The sequence below is a fragment of the Pygoscelis adeliae genome, unplaced genomic scaffold (genome assembly GCF_000699105.1).
Source record: "Pygoscelis adeliae isolate BGI_AS28 unplaced genomic scaffold, ASM69910v1 Scaffold124, whole genome shotgun sequence".
Lineage (NCBI taxonomy): Eukaryota > Metazoa > Chordata > Aves > Sphenisciformes > Spheniscidae > Pygoscelis > Pygoscelis adeliae.
This window is the reverse complement of record NW_008824791.1, coordinates 5,148,860-5,175,697: the sequence shown is the minus strand read 5'-3', so window position 1 is coordinate 5,175,697 and position 26,838 is coordinate 5,148,860. Positions and strand designations below refer to the sequence as shown.

At 49.9% G+C, this 26,838-nt stretch overlaps 1 protein-coding gene across 1 annotated transcript in view; it reads right to left on the bottom strand.

The window, feature by feature from the left end:
• The window catches only part of IGSF3 (immunoglobulin superfamily, member 3), a 70,200-nt gene extending 43,849 nt beyond the window's left edge, over positions 1 to 26,351 (bottom strand). Inside the window, exon 1 of the mRNA XM_009323908.1 lies at positions 25,976 to 26,351. Within this exon, the coding sequence (XP_009322183.1) occupies positions 25,976 to 26,351 (376 nt within the window). The remainder of the gene's footprint in view (positions 1 to 25,975) is intronic.
• Positions 26,352 to 26,838: the final 487 nt, after the last annotated feature.

Sequence of the window (26,838 nt, the reverse complement as noted above, 5' to 3'; positions counted from 1 at the left end):
GGAGCATTTCAGCCCTCACAAGCAAAGCACTGAAGGAAGCACAGAATTAGGCTTTATTCTCTATTACAGCCCAAATTTCTCTTCAGCCCAGGTCTGGGTCTTAAGTTCCCATGGGAAGACAAAGTGAAAATGTTGGCGTCCTGACACACGGACAGGGAAGGAGAGACCAGAATCGCGTCGTCTTCACATACAGATTACTGAGAAACATAAAGTAGCTATTAAGTAGATGAGAAAAAGTTTTGAAATCTAAGAACAAAAAAACCCCCCATACAAACTCAGACAGTGGAAATCTTTTCTTTCTCTAACAGTCCTGTTTAAAGCATGGAAATTGTTCATAACGTATTATACAAACATACATCTTCACCAGACAACAACCATCTACTGAGCCACGAAGTCAGCGTGAACTGGAGGGATTTATGGGAGCTGGAATGAAGGATGTTGGTTCTTTTTGATATTTCCAAGCTACTGTCCTCCAACAAGGTTTTGGCAGCTCAGAACCATCACTCTAAAGCTGGCACTCCTGTGATGAATGAAAGGCACAGTCTGGCTCTCGCAGGATGGAGTCCAAGTTCTCCAACTACGAGGACCACCTGCTCTCCCCTCCTGCACTAGAGACTGTGGAAAGCAGAATTAAGAGGAGTAATGCAAATTTAGCCAAAGAGTTGACAGACTTCTGCCATCTGATCAAGGTATCATAGATAAAACCAGGTAACATCCACTTCTGCAAATCTATTTCACCGGTGAGGTTTTTTTCCTACTGTACTTCTGTAATTTTGCCTCTTACGCATGTGGCTGTGGTTGTCTCTCCTCTTTGAGCTTTTCATGCTCCAAGCTTCTTCTAGTTCAGGTGGCGGTCATTTGGGGGACAGAGGATAAGAAGAGGAGAGGTGAAATGCTGTGCTTGGAAGGGCTTTTGAGACTGTGCAAAAAAGGTGTTCTCTTGCTCCAGTGTAGCAATCAGCTAGTCTGGAAAAGCTAGTCTGGCACGCGCAACCAGTTGACTTTCTGCATGAGAGCGCTTGGCATCTTTATACTGAAATCTTCTAATAAATGTATTTATTTTTATATTCATCAATCTGGGCATTTCAAAGCACGCAGCGCCCTTCCTTTCTCCCCTTCTCCCATTCTACCTTCTCTCAGATTTCTATGAACCTCTCTGGTTATCACCCCAATGACAGATGGCCACCATCAAGTCGCTCTCCCTGCACAAGGGCACTGTCTGCAAGGCTTGAGCAGCATCCCCACACAGAGCTACAGAAGGGGACATCACTTTTCCTTACAAACCGTGCTATATTTGAAGGAGATGAGGAAGATGACAGGGCATGTCGAGGCAGTGGGAAAAGCTGTGAACAAGGATCAGTTGATGGAAATAATGGCAGCTCTCTGTCATGAAGTTCTGCACTGCCTTGGCAAGGTGTGTGAAGAAACCCTTTTGTTCACCACCTCTAAGACAGCAGCTCCTAAACCAGACAGACAGGCAGAAAGGATTCACTCAATAGTTAGTTCCTGCCATACAAATTGGTTTCCAAATGTTTTTGGAATGGCCCTTGGACCCTTCTTATGTGGAGGGGGTGAGACGACTATCCAGGGGAAGCTTTGCTCTTCCCCAGCAGTAAGTGCTTCAAGCAACCTCAATGAACTGACAGCAGAGTTAGCCACAGAGAAACCACCGGGTGGTCTTCTGTGACACATGCTAAATGCTGAATGGAAGCATCATTTCAGAAAGAGGTGGACACTTTCTCCAGCTTTACAGCCACTGGTTGCTTGTCCTGCTCACCAAGTGACTCCCACGAGGTGAGCAGCCCCATAGGAAGACCGCTCACTCAGAGCCAGCAGCACAGATGCACACCACCGATGGTTACAGTCAGAAGGGAAAGGTCTGAGTCTTGCAAAATACAGGTAGGTCTTCTAGGGCACAGTGCTCCAAGTTTTCCAGGACACCCCAAATCCTTTGCAGGAGCCAGTGGGCATTTAAAATCAAGAGTTCAGGAAATAAATCTCACATTAAAATAAGGAGAAGATGCTTTTGGTGCACCTATCATTAACCCAAAGGCACACACTGTATCAAAGTAGTGCATTAAAAAACCCACTCAAAACAGTAAAGAAAACAACTCATGAAATAAACTAGTAAATAGGAAGTTTCCATGATGTCTCCAGTGCAAGATCAATATCACTGACTCCAGCAGAATTCAGGATTGTATTTATAGCACTTCCAGCCTTCTACTGGTGAAGCCTCTGAGTGAGAGCCAAGCACAGCTGACACACTGCTGTCCCCAGGTCTCCAGACAGCTCCAGTTTTCCCAGTTTCACCACTGCATCTGAGTGCAAAAGGCTCTGCAAGCTGCCAGCTTCCGAGCTGCTATTCACTACCCCATAGGTAAATGGCAAAATGACCAGCCTGAAGCATTTCACTTGCGCTGCTGCTTCTCGGGAATGCCCTCGACAGAGGTAGGCTCTGGAGTTTAACTGGCTGAGACACCAAGGGAGGCATGCCCAGGAACAGCAGCAGATACTCTGCTGGTTGCTGTCTGCTCAGCAGATTGAGGAAAGTACAGCATAATGGAAATACCGCCAACTCACATCAGCCTGAAGAGACTCTTGAGCAGAAGGAGGGAGAGGGAAGCTCTTCTCAGCAGTTAACAAGAACAGGGGATCTCTGTATGTCCTGGACTCCTATGAAAGAAAAATAAGGGAGCAAGACCCAAAGATAATACTTTTAGACTGCTGAAAGACCAGACACCGCAGGATGGGCTTCTCACCACAGCAGTATTTTTGGACAGTATCTTCTTACATCTCTACCCTTTGTATCAGCCTCTGGCTGATAGGCATCCTCAGGTTAACCTCTTCCTACCAATACTTAGGTTTCAAGAGGAGACAACAACAGGGAAGATTTTCCTGTAAAGCTTCAGCCACCTATGTTTCACATCCAGAAGTGCCACCAGCTCTGCCTGATCCGTGCCTCAGGCTGAATCTGCTCAGGGCCTATTTCACCCTCTCTTGCACAAAGGTAATGGCTTGTCTCACAAGCACCTGTAAAGTTTGAAAGCCCAAGATCTCTCATGCAGATGAGCTATGGTATGGAAATAAAGAACATATTGGGATACTGGTAAGAAACTTATTCTTGCATCACCCTCATCCTGTACCATCTGTGGGAGGAATAAACTTCTCACAACTACTTGATCCAAGTGGCTTTTTTTTACAAGCAAGTAGAACTGGGAATCAAGACGAGTTGATCTGCAGAATTATGACCAATTAGTCGATGCAAGCGATCATCACATTACCAAAAGCAGAGCACACCAATGGCAAATCATCAGAGCAGATTAATTATTTAACTCATGGCAGGTGCATGGACCCACAACCCATTTAATAGCTTTTCTCCTGCCACGTGAAAGGAAGTTGTGTGGGAGCCTGGCTGATCCCCTCTTAGTACCACCGAGGGGACTGGGAGTCTGCTGTAACACAGTCCCTGTGCACAGCTTAGTACCCAGGCGATGAGGCTCGCAGTTCATGCTGCACGCTCTGCAGAAGCATTACCCTTCTGCCTTAGATGGAAGAAGAGCAGGATACGGTGCGTGTCCCCACCGATGAAATGAGACTATGCAATTACAGTGTGAGTGTGTGTGCGCCTGTCTCCCACCTAACTTTAGCAAGTAGCAACTGCTTTGAGAGTGACTAAAGCTCTCAAACAAATACTGAGAGATGGATAGCAGTCTCAGAATAAGTTTCACGGGTTTCATGAATTGCTGGAGAAGTAGAGGAGATACCCGGTCACATATTAATATTTCTCTGCAGGGAACAATGCAATGTCTGGTCAACTTAGACACCAAAGAAGTCACCTGGGAAGACAACCATGGGGATACCCCAATCAAGGAAAAACAATAATTGCACTTTATTAGATACCTAGGAATTCAACCATGAAGCAAAACCCACAGGAAACCAAGCTTCACTAGTTCCTCTGCTCACATTTATTCTTTCTTTTATAAAAGAAATCTTCTCCAAACTCAGCACTGGTATCAGCATGCTATCCTGTCTAAACGGGGGACCCACCCACCCACTCAAACAAAAAAGGTAGACTCAGGAGCCTTGTTTTGTGGCATAGGTAGCACATGTCCTCCCTCCTTGCCTATAGGTGTTTTGTTCCCTGTAAGCTAGACAAAGAGGGACAGTTTTGAAGGCTATCACATTTCAGATCACAGCTAAATTCCTGTAAACACGACCTTCAAAAAGGAAGAAGAAAAGAGCTTTAGCCTGTTCCTTTTTCTGTTACATTAAAATGGCAAGAAAGGTTTTTTTTCCCCTTAATTATTCTGTTTTTTTGCCAAAACCCTTGCTTGAGCACATTAGGTATTCAGGTCTCCTGTGCCCTGGCAGTCTCAAGGGTGACTGAAGAACTAGTGGAATCATGACAGCACAGAAAGGAGAGCGGGGAAATCAATAAGGGAAGGGAGCTTCAGTTGGACTCTTACAGCTCCCAAGTCCCGGCTTGTTTCTATTAATGGGCACACTTGGGAGAAAACTTCCTTGGGAAAGACTTGCTACCTGCGGCCCATTGGCAGAGATGGGAGAAGACTCCCAGCTCACACCTGAGGCTCCAAACAGCCCTTTCAGGCACATTCTTCCAAATGCCACCACTCTATAGCAAAATGAATTATACAGCAACACTGCACACTACTCCCCCAAAATAAACAAGCAGGAAAGTGATTTAAAAAAAGAAAAAAAAAAAACAAACACCCTTGTTTAAGAAAAATGTTCATTCTTCTAGCCATCACAAAAAAAAAACCCTAACATAAAAGAGACAGAAAGCTATTTCCCCTTAAAATTCATTGCAAGTTTATTTGAGTACTCGATCATCCTCAGACATTCTGGATCTATTAAGGACTGGTTTATGCCAGAAAAATCCATGCAAAGTGATTTCAGTTAAACTAATGCAGCCTCTTATCCTTGTCTGTTAATACAGTTTTGCAGCAGACTTTAATCCATGCAGTTTACTTTGATAATTTAAGGAATTTAAGGTTGTCCACATAGTGGGGGGGGGTTAATAAGATTGTGGAAAAGACACACAGGCCAAATGCAAAACTCACTACCCCATATGTTGCAAGTGAAAAGCCAATTCCTTTCATGCCACCAATGCAAATTCAACTCCCAAGAGTGCCCAAAAACAATATGAGAAAAATGTGAAGATTAAATTCCTAGGAGGCTGACAAATGCTCCTCCTGTACCCATAGAGCTGCTGAGGTGCACACCATCACACTGAGAACATTGAGAGCATGGCCTTCCATCCGCTTCAGTTAAGTCTGACGCAGGAGCCCCTTCCCACGGCCCATGGGACGTTTGCACCCTGGAAACACAGCCTAAGTGGGGAAGAGGCAGCCACATCCCCAGCCAATGTACCATGCTCACCCTGAGTGCAGCAGTGGAGCTGCAAGGGATGGATGTGCAGCCTAACAGGGGCTAACAGCGGTGACTGGCTTGCTGAGTTTCACCTCCACCAGTCTCCTACTTCCTTTTTTTATTTTAAGGTATGGTCAGTTAGGTCCCTGTGATTCAATCTTTTTCCTTTAAGGAAAAGAGACACACATCTGCTTCCCACCTCTAGAGTTTATGGCGACTGCTGTGGTCCTACCTGGGCGTTGACTAATACACTGTTCACACAGGTTTTGAGACGACTTTCCACTAAACTATGCAGCACCGGCTCCTGAAAACGGTATCTCCATGGAGGGACTGACACACGCAGCCCCATCCAGGCACGCACAGTGTGGATGGCAGCAAGACTGCCCCTGGTGGGAGTCAAACACACCATAAAGAAACTCCTCCACCGGGAGAGGAAAGAAGGCAAGGTCAGTGAACTCGGCCTTTCCCCATTTTGCTGTGCACAGCTACTCACAGAGTCAGTGCTGAAGGAGCAACAAGTCAGGCAAGCTTGGAGCAACTGTACTCTTCTACCTGCCTGCCTATGGGTTAGACCCGGCCACTCACTAGTGCAAGCAGTATCATACCTCCCCAGAGCAGTCTGTCTTCATCTATCAGAGCCGCGTCCCACTAAGTCAAGAAACTCCCCACAGTGCCAAGGACCTAACTAGGGACAAAAGAGGTGACCATCTTACAAACCCTCCCAGTAGCCCAATGGGAGGTTGGCTCCTTCTTAGCAAGCAGGGCGCCATGTCCCCTCTTTCCTAAAACCCCCAACCACCTCCATCGGGACTCAGCAAAACAGACCAAACCATGACAAACAGCCCCCTACAGCCCAACACTTTTGGGTGGAGAATGGCAGCATTTTCCCAAGGTAAAATCAAAGTCCCTTTCCTTCACTGCCTGGCAGGGAGCACCTTGTTGGCTGTGCAACCCCAGGCAAGCACTGAACCGCCGCCTCTCTGGTCTCCCCGTATCTGGAGCGAAAGCCAGCGGTGCCCCAGGAGAGGCCGTGCTTATTATCTGCAGCAGCAGCTCCTGGCATATAGTCCCCCGGGAAGGAAAGGCTGGATCGTAAGCCGCAGCTGGGGAGACCTGCAAAAGGAGGACACTGTCAGCTTTACGTGCTCAGGAAACTTCACCTCACTGAAAAAATAATTGCAAGGTTTGGGCTTTGTTTGTTTTTACAAAGCCCCCAGTACCCATCACATTATTAGAGGAGATTATGGAGCATCTCTGCTGACATGCTCAACAGCATACACCTGCAAAAACCTCTCATTTTCCTTTTAAATATTTCCCTCCTTCCTATCTTCCACTTTTTTTTTTAAATTATTATTTTCATTGTTTCTTTGCAGGCTCCTCATTTATCTTCAGACTCAGCCATTTAAATTTTACTAAGAGGCTTCACTGTCTATTCCCTTTTTCTTCAAAGGCCCTGCTTTATTTTTCTGACTCTTCTTGGTCCCCCCAGCCTAACTGTTATTATTTTTAACCTTCAGTAGTTTCCTTTGCTTTCTTCTCCGTTTTAATCTCTCCCTGCTCCCATTTTCCCCCTCCGTACCAAGTCCCTTTCATCCTTCACCTCCCTCTCGCCCCCGGCCAAGCATCCAAATACATGCAGAGCAAGCGTAACTAAGCATAAATATGAAAGGGATCATCCAATTTCAGCAAAACGCTTTCCCCTACCTATTCAAATATTTGCCTTGTAATGATTAAGTCCAAGAAGATGATTTTTTTTTTTTTTTTTTTTTTTTTTAACAGAGCTCTGCAGGTCTTTAATAAACCCCAGCCTCCACCTCAATGGCAGCCAGGACTGCAGTTGCTGAGCTGTTTCCTATGCATTACAGCAGATTTGCTCGAAGGTAAGCAAGAGGGACGCCTGAGCCAGGAGCTTGAATTATAAGCAAGGAGATTTCATTCCCCAGTTGCTGGTTTATTGAAATTCAATGCCTCCCTCTCACCTGCCGCTTTGTTATGCTAACCTCTTCTGGCTGGCCTAAAATTTCCAGTCCGTGGAGCAGGCAAGCAGCCGCACTCCTGTCAAACCCGGGGAGCTGCACCCTGCAGCAAGACCTGCTGGAGGAGGCACCGGCACAGCCTCTTGCGGGACATGCCCCTGCCCCATTGCCGAGCGGAGGGGCCACTCCTCATAAAGGGAGGTAGATATGGGGGTGTCACTAAAGGCTGGTCTCAGTGCCAGGGGACACCAGGCGATGGTCACATTGCACACCAGCTGATGAGAAGGGCCGCGGGGGGCTCCTCTTGCCTTAGGGGGGGACCCACCAGGGTTTTGAATCCCTTGCACAGAGCACTCACCAGGGTCTTGCACTTTAATTGCACGCAGCCTTGCTATCCTCCAAACAGTATGAAGGACCGTTTCACCCCTGAGGGCAGGGAGGAGGAGAGGAAGCCATCTCCTGCTGGCAAGGTACAGCTCCCACCAGATTTCCACCTTCCGAAAAGTGCACGGGCTTGCAAGCCACACCTGACAGCCTGCAGAGCAGCTGAGCTGGAGGACTTCAGGGCAGAACAGCCAGCTGGTACCCAGGATGCCAGCTACCCCTGGCCCAACTCCCCAGAGCCCCATGTCACACGTTGATGTCCGAGAAGAAAGATTAAACCCGCAGGCAGCTCACGGTGCCCTGGGATAAGCACGTGCAGGAGCCACCAGCCCCTTTCACTGCTCCTCCTGGCCAAAAATGCAGAGGCACAAGGAGGGCAGAGTGAGGATGCAGACAAGGAAACCACACTTGGCGTGTAACAGAGCCCTTGATGGAGAGTCATGCACTTTGCAAACATTTCATTAAAATTAGTAAGCCCTCCTGAAGGGAAGAAAATAGCATCTTCCTTTTCCAAAACAGGGGAAAACATACAAAAACTGAATTGTATGGGCCCCTCGATGGGGCAGGAAGACAGAGCCCATTCTATAAATGCCCACCAAGGAGTACGACAGTTTTTACATAGCACTGCCACAGCATTGGCAAAAATACTGTGTTTGGAGAATGGAATAGGACTGGAGTACAAAGTAATCTCCTACTCTCCATGCCATCTCCCTGTTTCTAGGGAGACAGAAGGATGCTGCAAATGGTAGTGAAGACTTCACTTCTTGCCAACCTGGGTGCATAAACCTGGCTGAAAAAGAAAACAGAATATATCTATTTTTGTTTTATCAGTATTTTAATTTAGTTCCCATACGGTCACCTAGGTTTTAAACTGGCTGTTTACACCCACCCTCAGCCACAGAGATGCCCTCAGTAACCTGGAAAGCCTTGGGTGAAGATTTGCTAGAGCAAGCTTACCACACCCTTCCTGATGCTGCCGCCCCGCACCACTGCTGGAAGGGGCCCCCGCCTGCCCGGCGCACACCCATGCACCACCAGCAAGCACGTCAGGCTCTGCAGGGAAGAAGGTGCTCACGTTCAGCGTCCCGCAGGAAAAGCAGGTCTCGCCAGTACAACCAGCCCCGCAGCAGCCAGCTGTAAGCTCCGCAGAGGGAAAGTTTTTGAAAACACCCCGAATTCCCCAGCATCCCCCCGGCTGCTTTCCCACAGGGCAGACCTCAAACCAGTCTCTCGCTGGGAGGAAATAAATAAATAAAATAAAATACACCCGTGTGCGGGCTCATGCAATTTTAATCAAACTAATGTCTGCAAAAAGGGGGGTAGGGGGTGGGGGCAAGGAGGGATTACGGTGCCACTTGTTCAAAGCGCTCCCGTTTATTCCACATCTGCGATCCCTTTTGAGCTCCCAACAGCAGCGAGGAGTACGAGACGTACAAAGTGAGCGTGTGGCACGCGCTGAGCTGTCTCTTTGTTTTAGTCACCGTCTGCTGCTAATGTCAGTGAGAGAGCACTCCGGGGATTGACGCCTCCGTGCCGTGCCAGCTAATTACACACTGACAAAAGCACCCGGAGGGGGGAAAAGAAAAAGAGAGGAAACCGAGCATCCTAAAAAAACAACGGATAACTTAACAGGGGGCCAGGAGCTAGGGACCTCAGACATGCTTCCCACGGGGCTGGGGGAGAACGGGTACCACATGGCGGGGGGACAGAGTGCACCCTCAGCTCCACCGGGAATGGTCTAGACCCACAGCAGCACAAGGGCACTGGAAGAGGGGAACGGGACCGCGTGAGAGCCCTGCCCAGGCAGCAGTACAATGGGGTGGCAGAGGAACACTGAAAAGGCAATTGCGGGCATCTCCAGGGGTCCCGGCCGAAGGAGGTGGCAGCAACATGGAGAACTGGCCTGAAAAGTTTTGTGCACTGTTTCCTGCAGAAGCACCGGGCAAAGAGCTGGAGCTGCAGGAGGTGGAGAGGAACTGGTGGCTCGCAGAAGTATAGCAAAGTTTGTGCCAGCTGTGTCAACGCCTGGCATGTTTCAGAGGCGGAGGAGAGGAGCTCATGGCAGGAGCAGGAGGAGGGGACCTCTGTCCCTCGCCTGACCACGCAGCCCTGCGAGCCCCCATCCCTGTCTCTCAGCTGGCCTGCTGCTAAGCCAGCAATACCAATGCTCACCGGCCTCGCAGGGAACACAAAACACTTAATAACTGTGTGGAAGAAGTGGTCCGTTCACTACAACACCTCCCTCAGAGATACCTGAGAGCCACCTGCCACAGGGAGAGGCAGAGGTGACAAGAGCTGCTCAGGAGCAGGTTCCCGGGGGGGGCTCAGGTATTAACTAATCCACCCACGGCCCCTGGGACCTGGCCACAGCTCCCAGACGGGGATTAAAGCCAGCAAAATGAGAATTTCAAACACGCATCCGGCAAACCCATGTGCATTCCCTGCAGCGGCAAATAATCAGGTGCCAAGAAGGAGATTAACCCAGCGGGACTGAAGGAAACAAAGGCGTAAGAGCTGGTCTGTTTAAGAAGCTGCTGCTTCTCCCAGACTAACACAAATCTGACCAGCAGGAACGAGGGCAGCGCCTGCCTGAGAAATACTGATTGCTAGGAAATATAAGCCTCTGATTTTATGCAGATCCACAACAAGCAGCATGAAGATCCCTGCAATAGCTATTACGGCAGAGGTGGTGAGCCAGGTAGGCTCCTACCCAGGTTGTACCATGGGATGCATTGCTTTAGAGTTTATTTTAGCTGATGGTGAGCAGGCCACAGGGCCTCGTGCATCAGCCCCTGCTCTGCTGGCTGCCAGACCCACAGCAGGTACCACACTGCACCCTCAGGCACCGACTGCCATGCCCTGACAAACGGGCAATGGCTTCTTGCTTGGGGTCAAAGCGACGCAGGCTACTGACGGAGCAGCAGGGCTATGGGGATGTCCTTTGCAGGTCGCAGAGCATGATTATTCAGGGGGGACGACACACCAGCCAAGGTGGAGAGGTCACTGTACCTGCAGAGGTGGAAGAGCCATGTCCTGGCCAGCGTTCGCTTGGTCAGGGGACCACCTGTTCAAAGCTGAGATGGGACATCACACAGCACAAAACGAGAGGCTGCTCATTTGCAGGCAGATGCAGCCCATGCCTCTTTTGGGAGGAGGCTCTCCCTGCACGCTGCTGGCAGGCTAACAACTGCAAGAGACTTTCACATGCTCCCTATTCAACGGCTAGATATGTGTCATGACAGACTTCAAGTGACACATCCCTAACACTCGTGCTGCTGCAGCGGGAACACAGTTCCCAGTCAAGCAGCCTCCAGCAATACCACCTTGGGCTGTGATCTTGTCAGGTTTCATAAACTTAATCAGGCTCTGCTCCAGATGGCATACAGGGGTTTCACTGGCAGGCTGGCTGTCCTGCTGCTCCAGACAGTGGCCCTGAACGCTCAACAGCAGCACTGTGTCCTGGCAGTTAACAGGAGGATCTACATTTCAGTCTTGACAACTTCAACCAGCAGATAATAAGGGACAGGACGGGTGGCCCTTTGGGGTGGACCAGTAATAGGACTGGGACTGTGGTGGCTGGTTCAAACCCATTACACCTTAGCAGCAATGGAAAGCACCTTCCAGCCTTTTGGGGAGTGGTCCAAGGAGCGGAGGGTTCTGGGGTGGCTCCTGGGGCACACATGTCAGCTAAAACATCTTATTAGTGCAAACTGTCCGCAGTTATCCAGCTAGATTTAGGCCTACCAGAGCATCCTGTGGCCTGAACATACCACAGGAGATGACAGGTCCATCTTCCTGTACTGATGGTCTGCGACAGGGCTGCCTGCAGAAACTCATCCCACCGCTGCCAAGGAGCAGCTCAGCACCCATGCAGCATCCTGAGCCGGCACTGCGCTTATCTACAGCAACAGGCTCTGGCTAAGCCTGACCCCACGGACGCGACCCGAAGCCACTGCACTGCCTCCCAGCCCAGCACGTGTCTGGTGTCCTGGTTCCTCCTCTCCCCTTTCCTCCCTTGACATCAGACCCTCGGCAGGAGCCTTTCGAAACAGATGAGATCTGACGAGCCCAGTGTCTCCGAGGACGGGCACGCAGCACGCGCTGCTCTGGCCACAAACACAAAGGAGCAGAAATGATCTGAGAGTACTGGGCGCCGGCATTTCACTCCCCGCCGCTCGCCAGCCCCTGTGACTCACAGTCACTTCAAAAGGAGCTCCTCAAAGTGCGCCGTCGCTGCCTCTGACTTCCCAGTTGCAAGAGGAAGAAAGAGTAGGAGGCAGGAGCACAAAGGTAATTACTGCATCCTGATGGCCCTGATGGAAGACAGCACTGAAACCCCCATAGCCTGCTCTGGGGTCAAGAGCCTGAAACAGCATCTAGGGCACTCGAAGTACGCACGGAAAGGGTGGGGAAAGAGCCCCCACGAGATACCTGCAGGAGGCCACAGCTCATGTCTCTGGCGCCTTTGGGACCCCCTCCCATTGCAGGAGGGCACAAGGACACTCCTTCCACCCCAGCCACAGTCCCTCACTGGTCATCCCACGTGCAGCCCTCCCTGCTCCAGTACCTCTCAGACGCCATCCTCCTACACGCCCCGCTGCTCTTCATGACAAAACCCCGTCCGAGGTCCCCCCACCTGCCACTTCCACACTCCCTCCTCCTCTTGCCTTCCCAGTGCTGCTGTTCCTGCTTTCCTTCGGGCTCCCTTTTCAGCTGGCTCTCTTTTTTCCCACCACCTTTTGCTTGTTTTTAACTCCCTCACCTCCCGTCTCCCTCAGCCTGCTCACTCTCTGCCTTGCATGCCTCCATTCGCTCCCCTTCACGTTGCCCAGTCCAGCACTGGGACGACTACAAACTTCCCGTTCCCAGCAAGGGCAGGAGCCCCTCAGTTCCTCCCAACCACACCGCAGCCAAAGGGCTCCATCTTTGGCTCAGCTTACCCTGCACCCCAGGCCCCAGATTCGAGGCAGGAGCCCCTCGTGCAAAGGGAGGCTTATCCCCCAGGACCACCTGCACCAACCACTGTGTTCCTCCAGATACGCTAATACATTTATGCAGCTTCAGCTGCCAAACAGCTCGAGTGGAGCTTTCTGGATGATGGGCAGCACTCCTAACTTTACTCGACAGATAAGCTCTGCAGTGCCACCGCAGAGGTGTGACCTGAGCAGTATCCCCCGTTGGTGACACATTGGCCCAGGATATCACTGCAGAAGGGAAGAGGCTGGAAACATCCCTGTGGCCCTAGTGCATCTCTGTGCATCCCACAGCCACTGCCCCTCTCAGGTCAGCCCTTCTGGTCAGCACCTGCAGCCGGGGAGCTCCTCCGAAGCACAAAGTCTCTCCAAATGAACAGCTCATGCCTCCAGCAACCCCACCTCTCCACCAGCTTCCCCTTCCCTGGAGGCTAGCATTGCTGCGCCAGCGTTCCCACCTTCCAGCCGCAGTGCCAGGTAGGCTGTCCATCGTGCACGACCATCACCTGCAGTTTTGCAAGGAGTCCTATCTGCGGACAGGTGGCATCAGTACACCTGAGAGAGCTCAAAAGGTGACAACAGACTGCCAGAGCGCCTGTGGTCATCTGTGGCATGCTGATACAATTCTTCAGAGGACAAAGCTCATGAGCCTTGTCATTAACCCTCTGATAAGTAACCTTCTGCTTTGGGATCTTCTCTTTGTTTCCATGCAGCAGCACAAAGTCATAAAAAAATTGGTCTCTAAATCTTCTCACCCTCAGTAAGTTTGGCATTAAAAGTTACAGTTGTGAAATGCATTTGGTAAGGAATGGTTTTATAAAAATCTTGCTCTCTTGAACAGGCAGCTAAAACCAAAGAATGGTAGGGTCTAAGAAAGTTAAGTGCTCAGAGCACACCATGCCTAGGACAGCAGCATCCCTGCCCGGAAACCCCTGCCCATCGTGACACACTTCCCCAAGACAGGCATCCCTAGCCACAACATTTCTTTGCAGAGCCCTAAGTTACCATTTTAACTAGTACACCGTAAGGAATAAAGCCCTAAAGGGTGCAGTATGTTGAAACACAGTGTCAGGGAACTGAAGCAGGACTGAGCAGGGACACTGAAGGGCATCCAGCCCATTAGTACCAACTCAGCCAATGACAATCCCTTAAGGCAGAGGCTCATTCAGATTTTAAATGGGGAGCAGAGCAGCCCCACCTCTTGCCTCTGTAGGGCCAGAGGGCAAAATCACGCTTCTCTCCACATTCAAAAGCGCCTTTGTTCAGGTTCGCCTGGTTAGCTCTGGCTTTGCTCCTCTTTGTAGGCTCTCTAGAAACATCTCTTGTTGATGGCAAGGGCAAGTGGGGCAGCTAATCCCATCCCATCCCATTAGCATCCTCTGAAATACTCCAAGGACTGTGGACGCTGTCTGGGCACAGGCGGCCAGAAGGCGGCTCTCGCTAAGCCAGCACGACTTCTGGATGTGTGCGCACAGCCCCGGAGCCGTCTGCCGTCAATAAAGGCTGCTGGAGGGAGGGAGAGGATAAAGAAACAGCCCGCATGTGGCTTGAAAGGAGACTTTTCTCCTGCAGGCACAGCTTTCCCAATGCCAAGGGTCGCCACTGCTCTTCTTTTCTGAAGGCGGCACGAAAACCTTAAACTGGGGGGAACACATTAGTGTAAAGACAACTGATCGCCATCCTACAAGGGCTCGGGAAGGTGCATGGGGCACCCCCATCCCCCCCGTGCTCCTGGGCGCTGCAGCAGCACAGCCTCTGGTACCCCCAGGGGGCAGATACATGGTTGATAGAAGCCACCCCCTCCTTAAATGATGAGCCAGCACTGCCTGCAGCACTCTCACGTTCCTTGCAGCTCTCCTTCCCATTATAACTCCTATTTATAAACAGCTGTTTGGCAGTATTACTAATCAGTGCCGCGTGGAATAATGTTACGTTTCCCTCAACATTACTATTTTATCTTCTTTCCTCCCCGCCTCCAGCTGCTGCTTTCCTTCCACCACCCCCAGCCTGGAAAGTAATAATACATTCCTTCATTTTATCCAGGCTCTACTTCTCTCATAATGTAAACAATTTACTTATAACCCATGCAAAAAAAAAAAATTTAAAAAATTAAATACTGTTAAACCCTCTTAAAATAAATACTTGCCGAAGGAATATCAGCTGGAGACTGCTCTCTGACTTATAATAATCCCTCTGCGCCCAGGGAAATCCTCTTAAACCTATATCAGATAAAGATTGTAAAGCAGTTATAGGGCTAAACTGACAGGGCAGCCACAGAATCAAGATGGAAAATTTCTCCTCCCAGCTTCTCCCTACCAAGGGGCAGCTCCATCCCAGTACAGGTCAGGCTTCCTTCTCAGCACATGAAGCGAAACACTTGTGCTGCAGAGCTCAGCAGCGTGGGACCTTGCACTGTCTGGCAGGAGCCAGAGGGACTGGGAAAGGCCAGTCCTGCCAGGACTTCAGGCTGGAGGAGGAGGTGGGCAGCCTTGGGACCCAAAGCCTCCCCCTGGAGCACCAAAGCATTGCTCTCCCCTTCTCACCCCTCCCAGCAGGCAGCAGAAGCACGGCAGAGACCCTGTGATGCTTTAAACCAGAAGAAATCTCCCCCGCAGGATGCTCAACAGCAACATCTCTAAATTAGCAGATAAGGAGCCCAAACCAGAGGGTACCCACTTACATTTCTGAGCCCTCCTGGGTGGCAGGACAGAAGCAGTAGGCTTTCAACTTTTGTGGTATCCCGCCTGATAGGACAAAAAGGATCTGATGTATGATCGGTAATGCTTCTAGGGGCTTTTGGGTTTGTTGCTGCTCTGTGTTTTACCCAAGCACTGGCCCCCAGTTTGTTTTGTAATTATTCAACAAAAAGATGCGCATCCACACCACAATGAGCATGCAGCTTTGTGGCACAGAAGCAGACTGGCTCAGCAATGGGAACTGCGCTTCCCCTCTGCTACACGGGGACTCGATCATTCGCCACCAGACCTACTTGTTCTCCAAGCTGACCCAAGAAAAGCATTGGCATCAATGGCAGAAACAGCTGCCCCTGCCTCTCAGGGCAGCAGACCCACAAGTGCAGAGCAACCAAGTCTAAGGGGCTGGAACTAGAGAAGAAATAAAGCAATTCTCCAGGGGAAACGGATTAAAAAAAAAAAAAAAAAAAGGAGTGGGAGGAAGGAGTAAGCATAGCAAAAACCTCCCCAGGGAGGCAGCAGGAAAAATAGGCAACATGGAACGTGAAATTTTCGCTGGTAATCGAATGACAGACTGCTCCATCGCAGGATTTCTCAGCGCTGCAGCTGGCTGAAGCCACGGGGACCGTATTCCACTTTCAGAGTTCACTGAGCAATTGCTAAGGCAGGGGACGGGTGCCATATGTTCCCAGCTGCGCTCGCAGTTATTGTTTTCCCCATTTAACGCTGAGAGACTGTTTGGAGGCACAGAAGCAGAGAAACCTGCACACTTCATGCCTCTGCCCCACCACCCGGTATTCTGGCAAAGCTGCCACAAAGGCCAACAGGTTCTGCCGGTGAGTCTGGGAACAGGTCCCCATGCCAGGGAGCTGCCAGGCTGTGCTGGCCGCTCAGCCCCGCCGGTACCCATCACGAGCAGGGAGGCACAGGCAGCAGAGATGGGTGCCCCTCAGCCGCCCTCCAGCGAGGTGGTCGGTAAAGCCAGAGGCAGCACCTGGAAAGCTGCCGAGTGCGCAGGAAGTAGGAGGCAGGTAGCAGGCTCTGCCCATCCCACATTACAGCCCACTAGCTCCACCACCTGCTCACCTGACCCGGCCTGGCTCCTTCTGGCTCTCCTTTTGTGCTCTTAATTTCTTTCATCCTCCAGAGCTTCTCTCAGTTATGCATGTAGTGAAAAACTAATCATTTGGAGGGGGAAAAAAGAAAAGAAAAAAAAAAAAGGTTGGGGGCTGCCCAGACCACACTGGGAGGAAATGTTAAATTCAAGATGGGAGGTGGCACCAGACTACTTCTAACACCAGACAAACCTTTTGCTTCTCATGATTAGCAAGCAGAGCCCGACCTGAAAGAGCTCCCTCACATGCCGAGTTCACTTTCTTGGAAAGGACGGAGAGCCTAAGATTTGAACCCAGGGTCCCGAGTAATCCACCTGTGGTAGAGCTGGCCTTCAAATGCATCAGGAACTCTGGCTAAAGATTTTTCTATCCTAGTTAAAAACCTTTGCATCCTTTACCTCCTATCATCACTTAACACCCAGACATTATGGCAATCTACACAAACAGCCTATACCACTGATTGCTCTTCTCAGAGGGACAGACTGAGAGGCATCCTATAAATAAATAGGACATTTAAGACTACCAAATACCTCATTTCACCGGGAACTGGCAAAGCATACAAGAGAAGAGCCAGCAAGACAAGCAAAGAGGTGCGTGGGCTGAGCAGAGTGTTGCTTTTGCAGTAACTCATTTCAGGGTAGCAGAGGACCCCAAGCCTTGCAGCCTCCAGCCTCACTGACACTGAAAGAGGCAAAGGGCTCAGGGAAGGAGCGAGCACCGCAGTCCCATCAACCTGAGAGATGCCCGAGTGAAGCCAAGCACGGCTGGAGCCGGCAAGAGAACAGACTAGAGGGGAAGACTCCAAGCCTTCAGAAAAGAGGCTTTTGCAGGAAAGACTACTTTAGTGTTCAAAGATCATTTTAACTGACTGGTCTGATTTTACTATTCAGGCTCAGTGCTGCACAGAAACCTACCCAAGCAAAACACTGCAGCTCTTTACAGACTGAAGGCAAGTCAGTATTTGGGCTTCTGCGCCTCCCCTCCTGACAAGTAAGAGACATAGACAGTCTGGAAGCGAGAGGGCTCATTTCAAAGACCAGCCTAGATTTGCGAGCAGAGAACTGTGCAATTGCCTGAGGCTGTATTCATTTACATTTTTAGAAATGCATTTTAGAATACTTTTTTTTTTTAAACAACGCATAGGTACAAGTGTACAGACACGCATAAAAAAAAGGACACATATTCTTGTTGTAAACCTTCTTCACACCCTAGCTAAATTTCAAAAAAGTACCTCTACCTCAAAAGGGACAACGTAGGAAAAACATACGGAATACAGTGATGTGCCCCAAATGTGTCTAATGCCAGTTTTTTGAGAAATGGGTAGGTGGACAGGGGGAAAAAAGAAAGAACTAGTTCCACACTGAGAGCCCCCCCCTGCAAAGCATGTCACGCCACCAAGTTGCCTGTAGTTTTGAAGGACAGGGCAGGAAGGCGAGGGAGGAAAACCACCAACAGCTAAGAAGGGAGAGAGTGGTTACAATGGATTGTCCATTTTTTTCAGGTACGGTCTGCCTAAAATTGGTTCCATTTCTCCTGCGCGGAGAGAGGTGGAGAAGGGATGTCACGTAATACAACAATAAAAAAGTAAAAATCAGGCAAGCAATTCCAATGGGAAAGAATAGGAGATGGCATACTGCAATGAAACAGGAGTAACTGGAAGTGTTTAGCAGGAAAATAGTAACAGGGGACGAGATAAAGATACACAAAATAATGAGCGAACCTTGTCTAGCAATGTGAGGACACATACAGAGACTTCTGTTATAAGCTTTCAGTTATAACCTGAATGGTATCTACAAAAAAGTGTTTGAAAAAGCACAAGGAAGAACTAGCCCATGCAATTCATTGCCAGACTGTATATGACTAAAGCCAAGATTAAAACAACAAAAACAAACAAACAAACAAAAGACCGGAAATTTAAACGGGTCTTAGTGCCTTCCTCTTACCAGAAGGAGTTTTAAATTTAGAAGGGGCATGAAGCCTCTGGACTGGCTTCACGCACGCCCATGCCGCAGCGGGCTGTAAGGAAGCAGCCCCTCCTGCCAGCGCCAGAGCTGCCGGCTGCGGGGTTGCCTGCACCGGGCTCCCACGCACCTGCCCCTGGCACCGCGGGCCGCCGGCCCCCTCAGTCTGGCAGCACCTATTAGCCTCACAGCTTCTGCAAGGGCAAAATTGGGTGAGCTTAAGCAGCTATACTTTCAAGACATCAGAAATGACTAAGCAGGACTGGAGATGAATCCTATTCAGCATCATTACTAGGCAGAGCTGAAATATAAGCCTTTGTTTCTAACTCCCGCTATCTGAGGAGCAAAAAGCACTTCACAATTATTTAGCGTAGACTTTCTGAAAGGCTTGTATGCTATCATCCCTAATTTTACCAGCTGGAAAATGGTGAGGGAGACAGAGAGCGCCGTACCCAGGGACATGCAGCGAGCTGGCAGCATGATGCAGGATAGGACCCGATGCCTGCAGCCCCCCACTGCTCCGCAGCATCAGAAACTCTGATTCTGACACTCTCGTTCGCTGGTGCAAATCCCCAGACTGTGCCCATAGGAACTGCCAGAGGTTTATTTACCTCTCCTCATCCCTCCCCTGTTAACAGACAAACACTCCCTTTTCCATCCATAGCAGGAACAGAAAGAAAAAGCATAGCAGCATAGGTCAAATATTTTTTCAAGGCTACTACAGAGAGATTTAGGCATGTAAAGGAGGACAGTAAGAACAAAATACTGTGTCTAGCTGCAAAGGACCACCTAGGAGAAGGTACTTGATTTTTTTTTTTTAATGTCAGCTAAAGGGGAATTTGAAAGTGAAGGACATTTTACTCCTCTGGGGAGCTAATTACTGCAACAAGCACAGCCCTAACAGGCAAAGATGAATGTAACTCACAAAGCAGGAAATTCAGCAACACTAATCCTAGAATTCACTTTGGTTAACTGACAGCTTGGCCAAATAAAACATACACATGCTCCCATGCCACCAGAGGTAGCAAAACCATCGAGATGGCCTCAGAGAGATTAGGACATCTGAGCTTAGGATCTCCAAATTCTGCCTCGTACACCAGAGCAGAGCAATAGAGACAAACTCCTGAAACCTCTCTAAAGAATTAAGAAACATATGAAATACAAAAAACATGCCAGAAAAAAGAATCTGGCAATGTACAATAGGTCCTTGCTGTTCTCACCTGGTTAAGATCACCAATGACATCACCACTAGATACCATTTTACACCTTTCCTTAAACACCCTCCCTCCAAACCACTGCCTAACAGTGATTTCTACTGCACAGCAGCCAAGCGGTTCATCACAGGATCGTAGGACAATTCAGAGTGGAAGGGACCTCGGGGGGTCTGTAGCGCAACTACAGGGTCAAGCAGGGTCAGCTGTAAGGTCAGACCAGGCTGCTCAGGGCTTGATCCTGTCGGGTCTTGAAACCCTCCAGAGATGGAGCCTGCGCAACCTCTCGGGGCAGTCTGAACTGCTCGTTTCGATTTTTGCCTGTTGTTGCTCATCTGCAAAAAAGCCTGGCCTCCCCAGGACACAAGCTGCTTGCTCATGTACAGTGACAAACACTTTCCCCTGTCTCTCAGGAGAAGAAGAAAAAGGCAGCATAGAAAGAAGAAAGAAGAGCCCACAAAGACTTCTATCAAAACCGGTAGATCCTTGTCTGCAAGACTGCCACCTCTTTCTTCGACACTTCCCTCACACAAAGCCACCTTCAGCCTAGCTGATGGCTAGAATAAACTAGCAGCCACCGAGGTCCACGCGCCCCACGTGAGCAGAAGTGACTGCTCTTGCTCTGAGTCCCCCCCGGTACCCAGGAGCAGACAGCGCTCTCTCAAACACGGCAAACCTGCAACATGACTTTCTTCCTCTGCTCTGCATGCAGACAGATCACATATGGCAGCACTTGATGAAGAAGAGGGGAAGCTTCTGGCAACAAGCAGCAGTAGCTGGTACGGACTAATAAAAGTTCATTTTTTTCTTTTTTGCCTGCTATATGCCCTTTAGCTCTCCACAGAGAGATTATGGAGATTTTTGGTTGCAAGTTCAGCAAGAGAGACCTGCCTTCTTCTCTTGAACGCTTGTCTGAGACACACGCAGTTCCTTCTCTTCCAGTGCTAAGTGTCTGGCCTGCATAAATCTTTCTTCCACCTCCCATGCCACCAAAGCCTCTCAGATACACCCTACAGCTATCCTTCCCATCCCAGCCATGGGCTTGCAGCTGGCCACACAATTACATGCCACAGTTCAAGGGCACAGAGGACCCCCACAAGACACACTCCTAAAGGCATGATCAAAGTATCCGTGGACTGAGTTCTGGTCTGCAAAGAGCTGCAAGTGACTTGGGCAGCTCAGCATTTAGGGGATGAGACCCCACCAAACACAGCCACAGCCAGCACTGACCTCAGGCAGAGAGGCAGTTGGCTCTTCATCCCACCAGTGCCCTCCCACCACCACTCCCAAGCCTGGCACGATGCTGAAACTTCACTACAATGGGGCTGCCAGCCAAAAAAACCACACCCAGCCCCTGGGAGCCGTCACAGCCAGGCAGGACCCAGGGGAACAGGTCAGAGATCAAGGCACTAGCCTACCTGGGCAGGGTGAGACCAATGAGAAATAGCAGACAGCAGAAGTGTGGCCAGGCTGAGAGGGTGGACAGGAGAGCCACTGAATAGCACCTAGCTAGCGCAAATCCTCTGTGCCCCCCTTTCACCTACACCTGGCTGGAAAGAGATCCCAGTGACCATCCCTGCAGGCACTACCAGCTCCACAAGCAGCTCCGGCCCACCACTGAGACAGCCATGTCTGAATGCTGCTTGTTTCTCAAGTCTGCCCCAAAATTGCTCTTTCCTACTCTGCAGTACCGTGGAGGTTGTGGTCTCTCCCCCATCCAAACCACTTTCATTTTTTGCTTTAACTACTTTAGGCTTGATGCTGTACAGCTGCTTCCCCCAAAATAAAGAGTACAAAAGCTGCGACCCCCTCAAGTGCTTTGAAACCCTTTCTCCCACTCTGTCACTATCTTTAAGAAAAACCTCAAAGCTTGATTTCTTCCCTCAAATCACTTACTCTGAAAAAGAGCTCAATGTTTTGGGGAGCACAGATAAAAAAACACTGAGATAAAGTCTGAAGCTTCTGAGAGGTTAGACCTGGGCCTCTTTGCTGTTATCTAAGTAAGGGTACAGGCACACAAACAACTCGTTGCAGAGATATAGTGGAGTACAAATTTGCAGTGACTCATGCACTCTGAAGTAACTGCCATGTGCTCACTTCTACCCCACAGCAAAACACAAGTTTATTTACCCATCAACATAAGATGAGAAGTACAAACCAGCATCTCAGATTGCACAGCACGCCTGGAGCTTTACCACCTAAATTACTGCACAGAAACCTCCCCTTCTGCCCATATTTCAAGAGTTAAAGACAAGGGATAATTCCAATGACAATCTGAAAATACTGCTGTCCTGCCAGGGGTGATGCTATGTTACTGGGATGCTGCTTTCTTTCACCTGCAAATTCTTAACTTCTTCAAAAAGCAAAGGAGCAGCCCATGTACTTTTCACAGCCAGCAACAAGCAGGCCAGGACCCCGATACAATTGCCAGTCAGGTGTACATGGTCCCCAGATCCCCCTTTTAATCGATCCAGTTTTGTAACTTCCCTCTTCAGTATGCCCAAGTGTCTTCCCAATTCAACTACAAAGCCAAAATTTCCATCAGTTGCTTAGGAACCCCATGGGGGAAGCTTCCAAAAGCAGCCAAGTCCTCAGCCACTGGAAGAATTCATTTCACTCAACACCAGCTGCCTAACCCAAGTCTAACATCTAGGCTCTCTCTTTAGTCAACTTAGAGAAGAATGCATTTAATTTAAACAAAGATGCGTTGCTCTCCAGATTTGTCCCTCTCTGTCCTCTGATCGCAGATATTGCCTCAACATCTACCTTAGGCAATGTGCCTGGTGTTAGATGAATGAGAGGCCACTCGCGTGATCTTCTAAAATTCTTTCCCCCCACCCTGAGTTAAAGAGCATGAACTAGCCTCAGCAATTTTGTGTCAGCCCCAGGGAACTGAACTCTGAAGGCAAACAATGGAGTTGCAGACTTTGTACGTGGGCTAATCCTTTCTCATAAATCAATCACAAGGTCACGGTTCCACAACATCCTGAAGAGCTGAACCCATTTTTTTTTTTGCCACCTCCCTCAGTCCCCGCAACTCAGTCTGAGATGTCCTAAATTCTTCCTCCTAACACAACTTGCAGCCCAGGTATAACTCCTTCTTCCCAATGATGTAGCTCAGGAGGAGATGAGAAGATGGGTAGCAAGATACAGACTTATTTTTGAAGCAACTGAAGTAAATGGAAGATTGGTGAAAAACGTTAAGCCTTGATACACATTTCCCCATGGCAGAAGGCCCTTGAACCACATTACTGGCCTCATTCCTAGCTTCAGTGAGATTAGCACTTGCACTGCATGCCTAAATTCAGATAAGAGTCCCACAAAGTGCCTGGGGAGCACTTCTTACTCCAGGCATTCAGAGACTTCAGGTCCTCAGAGTGGTACTAGATCCTGGCCAAGATCTCAATGAACGAAAAGGAACCTCGAGTGGAGACACCAAAAATGGGAGATGGACAACCAACCATGCTTGCTGTTCATGAGGTGGATAGAAGTGTACTTTCAAGCCCAACTGGCACATCTTTGAAGCTGACGACTATTTTTTAGCAGCTGCAGAGCCCTAGATATACAGCCCTCAATGCTGCTCAGATAGCAGGAGCAAAGACACATCCCAGCTGCTCTGCTGCAAGCTGAGATGTCCCGGTGCAGACAGCAGCCCCGTATGCTGCTGCACCAGCGTCCCATCCAGCTCCCCCTAAACTCCCAGCTCCCCCATCACAGGGCTGTATCGCCCGGTTGAAAAGAGGAGACTCTTCCTTCAACTCTTCCCTCAAACCACAGGACACAACAACTCAAAGCTCCCAGAGCCGCAAGTCTAAAATCAACACTGCTCCAAACCCATCCATTTCACACAAAAACAGAGAGAATACAGATGCTAACAAACCTGTCTCCCTCCAGGCTTTGCTGCTGCCAAAAAAGAGCCACTCAATCTAATGAGTCAATTAAAAATTCATAACTGGATGAAAGAAAAGTTTGGTTCTGTTTCTGAGAAAATGAGAACAATAACTCTCATTTAACTCTCGTGTACCTCTTTTTGCATAATGTCTGCAGCAACAAAGCTGGCCTGAAAACCCATGACCTGTAGCTGAGAGCTAAAATGACAGGAAAAAAAAGGGTGTGTGCTCTGCCCAGCCCTGCACAGAGGAGTCTGTTTCCCCAGCAGGACTTCAGGGTCCAACAGGGCTGAAGTCAGCACCGGTTCACATGAACAGAAGCCAAAGAGGAGGTCCTCCGTAAGGGCTTGTTGTCTACAGGTCATCGCAAGGGCACTTTGGAAAATTCAGTTTGCCAGAGTTTGGTTAAACCACAGAAAACACCTATGCAGATACACACATTCAAAACACAAGAGACCCTAAGTCACTTCTGAAGTGAATTTTTAGAAATGAATTAAGCTAAACCAAATTAGGGTCCCAAATTCCGAGCACAAGCATCCATGAAGGGGCATAACGTCATTTAACTAATCCACTAATAGTTACCTTAGATCAATTTTATTGAGCATCCCAGACACACGTAAGCCCCGAAGCCAATGTCCTCAAAGCACTATTCATGGGTGTCTACGGAGTCCCAAACCTTACGTGCCTTGTACCAGTGGCAAGGGTGGGACAGAGCAAAAGCATCTTACTCAGCAAGCCCCAGGCTGGCCACGGAAGAAGCTGCTGAGCTACAGTTAAAACCTGGAGGGCACTGGCTCCCCAGCCCCTGGGGAGAGCGGTGGAGGAGCTCTCCGCTGCCAAGCCATCAGACACGCTGGCTACACTCGCCCGCATCCCTGTCCCGCACTGTGCCCCACGCCAGCGGCTAACGCAGGTACTCTCACTTGCTCTAACGGCTCTCCTGTAAGGACCCCAGCTCACGGGCTGCCTTCCACAAAGTGCAGCTCCCTGGCAGAGGAACCCAGCTGCAAACCCTGACTACCGCAACCCCACCCTGCCCCCAGGCACCTTTTTTTCCACAGGGTGTTGGTTTTCAATAGGTCTCACTCCCTGAGGTGACTTTACAGCAGCAGCGCTGACTCAGACTTGTATAAACTAAAGTGGGAACTGCAAACCTGGACACCTGAAGCAAATCACCAAACTACCAAAAAAAAAAAAAGAAAGAAAAAAGTATTCAGGCATCTACCTCCTGACTGCTCATGGACATCAGATGGGAAAGCAGGCAACTAAGTTAAGTGCCTGTACCCAGGCTGTGGGGCTTCGCCTGGGAGAGTGGCTGGGCTGGCACCTCCAAAGGGAAGGAGCCAAGGCGCACACAAGTGGGAGGGCAAGGAAGCACAGCCCAAAGGATGGCTATTGTGATTTAAATTCACACCTCTGCTCCTTTCACAACAGGTTTCTTGTGTCAACACCACCTGCACGGGCAACACCTTGACCAGCTACCACACCTGGATAATGCCAACGTGGTTTCCAAACCGGAGACCAGCAGGCTCACGAACATCTCCTAAGGAAAACAAGCCTGCTGTCTGTGGGTTTAAATTTGCTAGAGGGGCACCTCTGCTGTAGAGGAGCTCTTTTAGGAGTCCTTCAGCCAAAGAGTTTGATGGAAGCTATTTGACCGCTGTTAGCCCAGTTAAAGACTTCAAATCCAATCCCATTTCGAGACACAGAAAGCAAGCTGAAGCTTGAAAAGGTCAAATCAACTAGTCAGAGAGGTGCTGTGGAAATACTCCAGATTTTAAAGAACCTGTTTTCGATTTTTCTAACGCAGACAAAAAAAAAGCCCAAAACCAACTCCCCCACATTTATCTACAGACAACTCAATTTGATCGGTGTGCTGGTTTCAGGACGCATTCAGCACTGCCCTCTGTTAAGAGCCTGAAGATGACCATCTCTCCAGTTCCCTTTACGTGCCGCTCGTTATCGCTCTTCTCTTCCCCGCTCCGCTATTTTGCCACCTTTGGTACACAGCTCTCTCCTCTGCAGCTTGTGCCATCTGGAGCAGCCTCTCTACCCCTCTCTCTCTGCGTAAATCAGCTCCATGTCCCTCTTGCTTTCAGCCATGGCTTCACACGTTCCTCTCTCCGGCTATGCTGCCTGGTTTCTCTTCTTTATAAGGGTCTTATTACTACAGAAAGCTTGATTTCTCCTATGTCTCTATACCGTGATTTCCTGAAATTCACACCACCGTGCCCCCTGCTCTCTGCTCCTATTCTCCCCATTGGTGTTTTTTCTGATGGCTTATGTGGACTACATCGCACATGGGGGGTTCATGGGTTTCTGCTGCACACCGCTGGGAGATGCCCCGTTGCCCCAGCCATGCTGTTAACAGGACAGCTTACCCACAAGGTTCATCTTGGCGCTGTAACTCCCAAAGTACCTCTCGTCGGTGTTGGGCGTGTGGCACTCGTACTCCCCGGCATCCCGGTCCTGCAGGTCGGTGATGTGCAGCAGGACAGCGTCCCCCTGCACCCGTTCCACGTAGATCCCCCGGCTGCGCACGCGCTGGGTGTAGATGGCGTAGGGGAAGGAGGGGTCGACAGTGCTGACGATCTGCACCTCCCGCTCAGGGGCCGAGGGCAAGTAGATGGACCACTGGAAGTTCTGCTCCGCCGGGCCCTGGTAGCCGCTCACCTTGCACCACAGCGTGACGTGGGACCCCTCTGTGCGGTAGAGGGGCCCTTCCTGCACCGCCACTTGCCGCTGGGCCAAGGCCATGCCTGCGGGAGGAGAGGAGCCCAGCGTTACTTCTCGGCAGGCAGCCCCCGCGCCTCCCCCCAGACGTACCAGTCCTATCCCTTCCGTGGCCACGCTTGGCAAGGCAAGCCCTTGCACCTCATTTTACAACTGGCACACTGGGCTCTGGCACAGCACCCCCCCAGCCACGTTGCAGCTTTCTTGCTGACCCAAGTGAAGTGTTTTTTAAAACGCCCCATGAAAAAAGTGGTGTTGAGATAACATAAACCCTTTCTTTGGTAGCGATAAGAATCCAGGCACAAAAAGGTACTGCGCCACATGGCAACAAACGAGAAACTCAAGCTGACAGGGCTTTGTTTTCAGTGCTACTCTTGTTTTCCATCCCCATCATCCTGCGATCCCAGGCATGGGTTGCTGCTGGAGGGCACTAGGAGGTGGCACACAGCAGCTCTGCAACACCCCGGTGCCACTGGTGGGGCTCCACGGTTCCGCAGGGACTCCCTCTTCT